Source organism: Olea europaea, unplaced genomic scaffold (genome assembly GCF_002742605.1).
Source record: "Olea europaea var. sylvestris unplaced genomic scaffold, O_europaea_v1 scaffold2779, whole genome shotgun sequence".
Lineage (NCBI taxonomy): Eukaryota > Viridiplantae > Streptophyta > Magnoliopsida > Lamiales > Oleaceae > Olea > Olea europaea.
The window spans coordinates 1-11,626 of NW_019246256.1; the positions used below are offsets into that span (position 1 = coordinate 1).

At 37.0% G+C, this 11,626-nt stretch overlaps 1 protein-coding gene across 1 annotated transcript; it reads right to left on the reverse strand.

The window, feature by feature from the left end:
• Positions 1 to 9,405: 9,405 nt before the first annotated feature.
• Positions 9,406 to 9,988, reverse strand: LOC111383865 (uncharacterized mitochondrial protein AtMg00810-like). The gene is made up of 2 exons (XM_023008049.1): positions 9,847 to 9,988; positions 9,406 to 9,701 (listed from the first exon to the last, which is right to left on the reverse strand). The coding sequence occupies exons 1-2, from the start codon at positions 9,986 to 9,988 to the stop codon at positions 9,406 to 9,408; spliced, it is 438 nt and encodes a 145-aa protein (XP_022863817.1).
• Between the last annotated feature and the right edge of the window lie 1,638 nt (positions 9,989 to 11,626).

Sequence of the window (11,626 nt, forward strand, 5' to 3'; positions counted from 1 at the left end):
CCCTATCTGATACTGAAGGTCCTGCTAAAAGGGGCATATAAATTGGAAGACTTTAGAGGTAGATCCTTACCCTATCCTTGGAACCGAACACCTTAAGCAATAATATTAGTGAACGAAAAAAGCCCCTTTGTGATGTCAATCACATCAATAAAAAAGGACTTCCTATTTTTGAACATTTTACTCAGCAACCTGTCAGAATCTTATAAAGCCCTACTCCATGCGCAGGCCGATCTAAGGTCGTATGTGCTGTGACACTTAGTGAAAAATTCCTCCTAAGGAATTTCATAAAGCCCTGCTTCATACGCAGGCCAATCTAAGATCGTATGTGCGGCGACACTTAGTCGAAAACTCCTCTTAAGGAATCTCAAAAAGCCCTACTCCATACACAGGCCGATCTAAGGTCGTATGTGCTGCGACACTTAGTGAAAAATTCCTCCTAAGGAATCTCATAAATCCCTGCTCCATACGCAGGCCGATCTAAGGTCGTATGTGCTGCGACACTTAGTGAAAAATTCCTCCTAAGGAATCTCATAAAGCCCTGCTCCATACGCAGGCTGACCTAAGGTCGTAGGTACTGTGACACTTGGTGGAAAATTCCTCCTCCTATGGAATCGATAAATCCCTGCCCTACACGCAGGACGAGCTAAGGCCGTACTTGGTACTACACTTAGTAAAAATACCCAATGTATGAGCCTGGTTCGGAAAGCAAGCACTGCACAACTAAGTAAAATTTATTCAAGGTAATTCTACATGCTATTATAACGCTCTTACAAATTTTGCTAAGTCTGTAAGGTTTTGTTTAATAAAAAATAATAATAAAACACCGTACTGAGCATAAACAATTATCTATTCCAAACAAGATGTCATAACTAGTCAAAACAAAGTTCATTCGTAAGCCAAAAACATATGGCAAAACTAAATACCAAAAATCAATGTTTTTAACCGCCTAAGGGTCTTGGGGCTGGGGTAGTATCTTCAACATCCTGAGCTATCGGTAATACCCGGACTCCAGTAGACGCAGAAAACCTCCTCAACTCCTCCTTCTGCCCCTCCAGTGCCTCATCCAGAAAGGCCACATCAAAATCAGGCCTCTCCTTCCTGATGTGCCCCACCAACTTCTCCAGTGCTACCACGTAGACATCTTGGGCTACGACGTCAAACTCGGAGGACTCCTTCCAGGCCTCTACCGCTCTGTCAATCTTGACCTCAGCCTTCTCAGCCCTTTTTGTGGCCTGTCTCGCCCTTTCGTTGGCCTCTTGTACCTTCTGGATGGCCTCTCTGACTTTGCCACGCTTCTTTTCTACCCGAGCTCTGGCCTCTTCCTTCGAGGCCCTCAACACCTTGATCTCCTCCATCAATCTCTCCTCGACATCGAACCTGGGGTTCAGCTCGATCCCCATCTGGGTCAGCTTCTCTTCATACTCCTTCTCCCTCAGAGTGAACTGGGCCTTTTCAGCCTCCATGCTGTTGTAAAGATTGAAGGCCTGATCCTTTGCCTCTAAGAGTTTGTCCAGCTCGGACTTCACCTGTTTTTCAAAAATCAAAAATCAAGTAAGTCATTTAAACAGTTATAAAATTGATCAACAATCAAGTCAAAGGTATACCTTATTCGCCACTACCATCATGTATAAAACTGATCAGTGACCAAGGCCTCACCAATGGGCATCTCATTCAGATAGCCCTGCTCTCTCTCACCCCAACTCCGAGTAAGCAGATTGGCCGACTCCCTCAAAGGTGAAGTGAGCGCGGCAGTCATTCCCCTGGAAGGAGAAGGAGCTTGGAGGTAGTCTAAAAAAATTTCTGGCCTATGTCCCACCAGACTTTCCCAGCTCGGCCTTTGTAAATCTGGGCACTGATCTTGCAAGTTCACAGAATTGGTCTCAACAGCAGGAGGGGCAATTGGGGATGGCAACAAAGGGGATGGTAGGGTTGGGCTCGGCAAAGGCACTGCCTCAGGAATTCTCAGTGATGCCGAGGGGGCAAATCGGTTCCTCTTCAATGGAACCTCCTCCTCCACCTCTTCAGAACGACTTTCCATCCGTTCTGGGACTTTTCTCTTCTTTCCCTTGGCCACAGTCGTCGCCTTTGCTGCCTTGTAACCCCGCATCTCGTCCTGATGGTCTGAGAAAGCAGTGAAACGCTCAATAAATATGTATATACATGAAGAAATCACAACCGCAAATAAAGGTCAAAATATTACCTAAACTGGTTGGAGCCGAACTTGAAACTCGTACTTGCAAGGTATAAGTTCAAATCTGAGATTACAAACTTACAGGATCTTTGCCTTTTAGGTAATGATCTTATTACCTCAGCTCGTCTCTGTGTATCTTTAGTTAACGTCTCTTTCTTGTAATCTGCACAAAGGAAAAAATACCGAGGTCAATATTTCGTCAACATACGCCTTGCTAAAAGATAAACCCAAAAAGACGCTTACATAACGAATGATAGAGCCTGGGAACCACGTCCTCCCTATTCACCTCGGCAGAATGAAACTGCCACTCTCCCGATACATAGAACCATTCTTCCTTCCATTTCTTAATTGAAGAAGGGGTATCTAACACCAGAGAACCTCCCGTCCTGGGCCTAATGCTTGTGTACCACCAGCCTGAGTTCTTCCCATCCTCCTTAAAAGTAAACAGATAATCGAAATGCTGGACACTTAGCTCGAGATTCCCCATTTGGTTCCACAAAATAAGGATGGCTATTAAGGTTCGCCGCCCGTTAGGGCATAGCTACGTGGGAGCTATGCCCCAGGAAGAAAGGAATTTACGAATCACCCTAGGAAAATGAAGCCTAAGACCGACCTGAAGGATAGCCGAGTTCAAAGCAACACATCTCTCAGGAGGAGTGTCAGATGGTTCTGGTATTATCATAACTATCGAACTAGGAATGGCGTATTTAGCTCGCCAGCTGGCTAGCACATCCCCTGTCACAACCGACCTATAAGAACTTGCCCCCCATTCCCCAGAATTACTCTCCTCAACATCCTTACTGGATCTACCTACTCCCTTGGAACCCTCACATCCTAAGTCCATGACAAGACGCCCTAAGTCAGTCGGATTAATTACGGAAATAGGAATGGGGGTAAAAAATTCCCTACAACTAGAAGACAAACTCGTCGAAAAGGAGACTGACTCTTCCTGCTGGTTGCACTAGGAATGAACTCTAGACTCGTCCAAACTCATGTATAAACCAGAAAACAAAGCATAAACTAAAAGGAGGCAGCAGATAAGGACAGAAGGATACCTAGGAAACGAACTGGGAAAACGACCTCACTCGAATACGAAAATACGAACTCAGGTAATCCCCCAAATATTTGAGAAAGTAAAACCAGCGAAATAAGAGGAGAAATGACGGACCAAAAAGGGATTTAAAGGAAGCGAAGCTGAGAGGGCGCGATCTGAGCCGTTCATCCAGAAATGGAGGGAAAAATCAACGGCTCAAAAGCAGGAGAGACAAAATGACATAGTTTTAGCCAAGCTTGCTGAAGAAGCTACTTATAAATGGCGTACAGCTCATCCACCTCAAAAGATGACACTTGTCACAATAATAAATGTACTTCTTGGAGAAAGCATCACTGAGATCAGCCACCCTACGGTAGAGCTAACCTGGGGGTAACTGTTGACATCCGAACTCCGATCTAGTATAAACAGTTCGCTAATCCCACCTCAGTTAAAGGTAAGCTCGGTTCATACCCCAGGTCGGATTTACCCGTCGTTATCTTAGAAAAACATCATGATTACCCCTTGTCACATCACCCTATCAATCAGATACACTTGCCACAGGTGACGTTATCACCGCCCGAAACAACTAATCCCAAGTCCTCGAACTCCAGCCCCTTATAGGTCATCATTACCTGGGTAATGCATTAACACATGACCACTGGCCTCATAGACCAATCATAGGAGAATTTGGCGACTCGAGTTCTGAGTTCGGCACTGTTGCTGATTTGACTGATTTGATGTAATTTTGGCTAAAACTATGTGTAAATAGTTGAATAGGACTCTTGTAAAAGGGAGCAAATTCATATAACGACTTATGGCACAATCACACTAAAATGACATCTTTGTGATCTTTTTTAAGCATAAATCGCCTTTTTTTTTAAAGTTGGTTCAAAATTATCCTTATTAATTTTGACATCAACATGTAGAATTATTATTGGAATTAGTAAAAAATTTGAATAATTTAATTTGAAGAAGAAGAAATGAGTGTTATTCCATACCTCTAAGAAGTGAGAAATGTGTGTATTTAGATTATTTCAAGAAATTGTCATGTCAAATAGGGAAAATTGAATGAGGGCATATTGGTAAAAGAAAAAAAATTCTAAATTAAGAAACATGCATATATATATCTGAGACAAAAGAAAATTGAAATTCAGTCTATATAATTGGGACAGAATGAGTATTTATAAATATAGTTAATTATTATATTTCATAATGGATCCCAAAAAAAAAAAAATCATATCATAATATTTTTAAATTACATGCATTTAATTTTTTTAAAATATTTTATTAACAAATTTGAAACGACACGCGAAAGACGTGAAAGATAGCTTTTCTAGTTGTTTGTCGATATCTTACTATCTAGTCACATTAGTAACATTTGTTCAGTATTGTTAATGACGAAGTAAGAGCCACAAATGAGCGACCGTTAATGAGTTTTAACTTGTTCCTAATTTGAGATCATATCCTACTATTTGATTACCTATACTAGACTTGTAGCATTATCTAGATGGGTATGTTTTCCTTACAATGTACAACCAACCTCACATGGTTCCAGAGATGGGCTCATAAATGAATGTGCAGTATCGATTTGAGTCGCACATTTGACACTAACTAGATATATACCTATTTGAAGAGGGTTGTAGAGTTCTTGTCATTGAGGTGCAAGACAAAAGCTCGATGGATTGAATAAACATTTATAGGCTGATTGCTTTTATTGGCTATTATACAATTGCAATAAGCCATTTTTCGTAACCAAAGAAAGGAGATTGGTTTTTCAAATAAATACATTTTTAATTGATTTAAATTAAAAAATACACCAATCACTTATTTTTTTTATTGTGTAATAAGAATTACTCTTAAAACTACCACTTCTTTTACTTAAAAAGGTTTAAAAAAATTATTATAAAATAAAGTTATCTAGAGATATTTCAAAACATTGGTCTAGCAAGGACTTTAGCACAAATTTATGTTTACATGGTCCTCCTATGTCACATTTGTTTGTAATGGAACCCAATTTTATTTTATTTTATTTTTTTCTTACAAAATATTCTCATAGAACTCTTTTATCTTCACTTTCAAAGTTATTATTATTAATTGGATCATTTAGATGGCAATTTTCAATTCACCAAAAATATTTTTTGAATTAAAATACTTAGGAGACCGTAATCACATAAATTAAGCAATTACTGGTGGTAGAGTCTAGTATTATTAATGGCTAAAAATATTCACACCACAATTTCTAATAGCTAGACTACATTTTAATTGTATGAGATATTCATAAACTTTACAAGTTATTATATTTATGTCTTAATTATTTTATTGCATTTTTATTCTCAAATTAACATAAATTTTCTTATGGTTTTTCTTCAGATTCTTCTTTAAGATAGAGTAAAAAAACTCTTTTGTCCATTGTATTTTTAAATAAGCAAAATAAATAATAATGGAAAAATACGATTAAATATTTGACCATCATTTTAAAGCACATTAACAATATTTTTGGACAAAAATCATTATTAAGAACAAGTTTTTTTTTTCTTTGATCAATGGAGTGTTGAAAATAAGAATGTGATGAAGAAAATTTAATGAATAAAGATTCATGATCGTCAATGTAATTAGAATTTGGTGTATTTAAAATATATATATATGAAGTGAATATAATTACCTAATATTAATTAGATATTCGACAATTAATGAGGAATTGTTGCTTTTTGGATTTCATTTCAAAATATCTGACCTCTAGATGTTAATTGGCATACTTGATTATGATAATTAAGAATCAACAAAATATTTGGATGATAGAACATTGAGTCTATGAAACAAAAGTTTAATTTATGAAGTGTGTCTAGAACTTTCTTAACTGTGTTAGGTGGGTACTTCTCCTATGAAGTATTAAAAAAATCTTGAAACCAATCAATTTTTAAGACACACAAATTAGAGTAATGCTACCTTATCACAAGTCATTCTATGTCACAATGTCCAATAAAATTGAATTATGTTTTTATCCAATAGATAATGTCGTAAAAGTTCAATTGCCACATAGATGAGTTCTAAGCACCACCAGTGCTATAATTATGTAGCATTATTCATTTCATAGAGTCCACATTTGCAAAAGAAAATTAAGCTCTTCACGAAAATAATGTGCAAATTGATTTTAGGACTTTTTTTTCAAGTCGTATTCGTCCTAAACCATACCCACCTCTAGAGTTAAATTAATTCAATTGAGTTGGATCATATAAGTGATACCGATTAATATTAATTTGAGTACTACTTCTTGCCAAATAATCAAATAAATTTCATCCATTTTACCATTGTCCAATCAAGCATAATCCAATATGCCATACAATTTCTCCATGATAGCATGTCAAATTTCTTCCTTATAATAGGAAATAAAAAAGGATCATAAACATAGTGGGCGCATGTGAATTCATTTTCATGCACTTTGGATTTGAATCTCTTTTTCTTAATGGAGTTACAATCTTTTAGAAACATATAAAAGGGCTTAGGATACTGATTTTGAATCTTGAAATTTTGAGAGAAAGCTATTAAACTGAGATGTAAAGGAGCATGCTTAATTATATATTCTACCTTTCTAATTCTTAGACTTGGGGCAACACAAAATTCAAGTCCTTTTTCTTCTCTTAGAGATGCTTTCTCACTCTCTATAGACACACATTAAGAGGAATTGTTTACCTTTGCATCATCTTCTTTTAAAATTGGGGGGTTAACCCCAAAAAGTTCTGGTTAGACCCAATATGAGAAACTTTTAACCACAAGCATCCCATGTCACGTGTTAAGATTTAAAAATTTGATGACAGCCAACCCATAAAAATACTTTTATGTAGTCATTTGTAAGAAAACATATTCTTCTTGGACATGCATGCATGGACATTACCCACAAAATGTGGTCCTCTCCTACATTTACTCTTTTATACTGCTAATACTTGAGATTCGAGCTCCTCAAGACTCCCACCACCCCGCCCCCCACTCCTCAACTACACACACACATCTCTCTCTCTCTCTCTGAGTGTTTGTATCAGAATATATATCTGTGTATATTTATCAGAAGCATGCTTCCAGACGTCAGCCATTACTTCTGGAATTCCATGATAAGCGCTGATATTTGGTACACAAATGAATGAAATCTACTTACCACCTTTATCTTAACTTTTAAGTACAGATTAAAAATAATCTAGTACTATTGTTGTGTCACAATGGGAAAAAGTGATAACAATGATTTTGCAAAAGAAAATATAGGCAAATAATTTTCAAAATTACTTGTCGGCCTATTGAAGTATACAATACTTGGATTCTCGATAGAATTGTGATGGATTTTGTTAAATTATTTCATTAAGATTCCGTTTGGCTCCCATTATTTCACAATTTAAAGAGTAGAATAGTATTTTTTGAAAAATGAGTGATTGAGAAAAAAGGAAAAGTTTTCGATTTACGCGTAATATTATTTTATATTGTGTGATTGAAAATAAGAAAGAAAAAAATAAAATTTAATTTAATAGGATCAAACAGGGACTTCGCAAGTGGGCTATGAGGAGTAACAAATTGTGCTGCTATAAGTTCTAGGACAATACTTGGAGTCCATTATGTTCAAGTAGAGTAATCCTAAGTTCTTTTATGTATTTAACGCATCCATTTTAAATCGATGGACAGGGCTTTACACCAGTGAACAGGACTGGTGATTGCATAAAAAATATTTAGCAATTCCTTAGGATTTTAAATGAGATATATAGCTAAAAATTCATAATTAATATTTTAGAGATTCACTAACTATTTGTTAATATCTTTATTTAGCCTTCGTTCAACGAACAAAATTTATATATCATATAAATTCTGTTAAAGTAAAACATTTATCTCGACTATACATTTATCACCATTACTCATTTATCATCTACATGTTTCGTGGGATTCATTACTATTCCTCTTTATAAACCATTTATAAATTTGTCAAAAGCCTTATAATCTTCTTTGGGTACATTTTGTGAATTGTATTTTCTCAGCATTCTAACAAACTATTCCTGCAGACACTATGCAACATTTTTATGTTAGTTTTCAGTAAATTTATAATACACGAGCATATTTACTAGGTTAGATTGAAGAGGATTAAGACAGACTTGAGAACAAGGATGTGCTCAATCGGTAAGATCAGTAAGGATGAAATTCAAGAAATTTAAAAAAGAAGGAAGAAGAAGAAATAGAGAGGTTCGACTGGTAGCAATCTCCGGAATAATTAGGTTCCAAAGTGATTCTATAATAAGTTCTTAGTATAAGTTTCTCTCTCTCTAGGTCACATATACGAGGAGGTGCATAGAAATGATCTCCTACCCATTGTGGACAGAAGTTATAGTGCGTCAAACCATTTATCTTTGAAAAGTCAAAAAGTTACGATTTGATCATCAATGCGGCAGCGTCACATCTGCGGTGGGCAATTGGTATCCTATCCACTATGGACCGAAAATCAACTTTGAGAAGAATCAACCATTTCAAATAAATGGATCTGCGTACCTAAACCATAAAGGAACATCCAATGAATGGGACGGGCTATTTGTTGAGAAAAACTAAAGCTTGAAGATAGTAAACAAAAGCTTTAGTAGCTATTAAGTTTAATATTATTCATTGACTTAAAAAGGTTTTTATAGGCCATTACAAAATAGAAATAATGACAACTGCATCCACCATCATTTATCGTGACTATCTCTAAGGAAGAATAAATCAAAGAGAAATAATATCCTACAAACTAGGATTTATTTCAGCAGAAAGTAACAAACATTTAAACCAGCAAATTAACTATTAAGACTTGGTCAACTGATAACCAAGTTTCCCAACAACTCCTCCCTTAAACTGAACTGTAATCATACAGTCAGTTTAATCCTTGAACACTGCACAAACCAAGTTGCTCTCTCATCTTCAAGAACAATTCTAGTTTCAAAGGTTTCGTCATGATGTCAACCAACTGATCCTTTGAGCCACAATGCACCAATTCTACTATTCCATCATTAGCCAAGTCGCAAAGAAAGTGAAATCGAACATCGATATGCTTACTCTCACCATGCATAACAGGATTCTTCGAGAGTTTGATGGCTGAGTTATTATCACAAAATATAATGCACTTACATTGCTTAAGACTAAGTTTCCCAAGAACTCGCTGCATCCACACACTTTCACAAGTTCACGCAGCAGCAGCAATGAACTCTGCTTCAGTGGTGGAAAGTGACACAACTGGTTGTCTTTTGGAACTCCAAGCTACAGCTGCTGAACTCATTTTAAAAACATACCCTGAAGTGCTTTTGCGGCCATCAAGATCACCTGCATAGTCACTATATGAATAAGCAAGCAAGCTCTCTTCTCCCTCCTTTTTGTAGAGTATTCCCAACTCAGTTGTTCCCTTTAAGTATCGAAAAACTCTCTTTACTGCTTGTTGATGCAATACAGTAGGTGCCTCCATGAAACAAGCTATCAAACTCACTACTTACATAAGATCAGGCCTTGTGACAGTCAAGTGCATGAGACTGCCCACCATTTACTTGTATGTAGTGGAATCAATTTTTGCCCCTCCTTCATCTTTAGCAAGTCTACTTCCTGGAACAATAGGATTTTTTTACAGGTTTACATTGATCCATCCCGAATCTCTCTAGTATCTCATTTGCATACTTCTTTTGACTTATGAAAATCCCAGCTGAGCTTTGCACCACTTCTACTCCAAGAAAATACTTCATGCAACCAAGATCAGACATGTCAAACTCCTTTTTCATTGAATTCTTAAACTTTTCGAACATTTGCTCATTATTTCATGTGAAGATGAGATCATCGACATACAAAATCAGACATGTGAAACTCCTTTTTCATTGAATTCTTGAACTTTTCGAACATTTGCTCATTATTTCATGTGAAGATGAGATCATCGACATACAAGCTTACAATAATCATACCTCCATCTTCATTCTTCTTTGTAAAAAGTGTGTGATCACTCATGCATCTCTCAAACCCCTCATTGATGAAGTATGATTCAATTCTATTGAACCAAGCTCTAGGGGCTTGTTTAAGTCCATAGAGTGCTTTCCTCAACTTGTAAACTTTGCTTTCTTTACCCTTCACCTCATAACCTTGTGGCCGTTCCACAAATACTTCCTCACTGATCTCACCATGCAAAAACTCACTTTTGACATCAAGTTGGAATACTTTCCAACCTCGATTAGCTGCAAGTGAAATTATAAGTCGAATGGTGTCCCAACGAGCTACAGGAGCATATACCTCAGTGTAGTCAATGCCGGCTTTCTGCGTATATCCTTTTGCTACGAGCCGAGCTTTGCATTTATCTAGTTCTCTCTTCTCATTCAACTTAGTCTTAAAAACCCATTTAACACCTTCCTTTTTTGCTCCTCTAGGCAATTCAGTTAGCTCCCATGTGTCGTTCTTCTCAATAGCTTAAGTTTCTCGATCCATATCTTCTCTCCAAGTTGGACTTTTTGCAGCCTCTTCAAAAGTTGTTGGGTCATTTGCTGCGAACATAGCAAGTTGCTGCATTTCCATAGCAAGTTGCTATACTTCATCTTCTTCCTCGGACAAACCTTCACCACTTACATAATCCCTCATCCATATTGGTTCATTTCTTCTCCTCCCTTGAACTGAACTTGTCACATTAGTTGGTGTAGGTAGGTTTGAATTGTTGCTTCCATTCTCTTCTTCTTCTTCAACTTCTTCCTCTTCTTCTTCTCTTTCTTTTTCTTCATCTTCCCATTTAAAATTGCTGCAATGAGCTTCTTCACTAGTTTTTTCCCAGTTCCATTTTTCTTCCTCTTCAAAAACCACATCTCGACTTATGACAATCTTCTTGGAGATCGGATCATACATTCGAAAAGCTTTGGATTCTTCGCTGACCCCCAGAAACACACATCTGAAGCTTTTATCATCAAGTTTTTTTCTTTTTACCTCAGGTATATGAACATGCCCTATACACCCAAATATTTTGAAGTATTCCACTGAAGGCTTAATTCCATTCCATGCTTCTTCTGGCGTTCTATCTTTCATTGCTGATGTAGGACATCTGTTGAGAACATGTACTGCCCAATTTACAGCTTCTGGCCAAAATTCCTTAGGAACTTCTTTGTCAGTCAGCATGCACCGCACCATGTTCATAAGAGTTCGATTCTTTCTCTCTGCAACTCCATTTTGTTGCGGAGAGAAGGCTGCAGTGAGTTGTCTTCTGATCCCTTTTGAACTGCAATATGTGTTAAACTCCGTTGAGGTGAACTCCACACCTCGGTCAGTGCGTAAGCAGCATATATTATTCCTTATTTCTTTCTCTAACATGCTTTTAAAATTTTTGAACATAGTGAGCGCTTCTGACTTAGCATGCAAAAAATAAGTCCACATCTTACGACTATAATCAT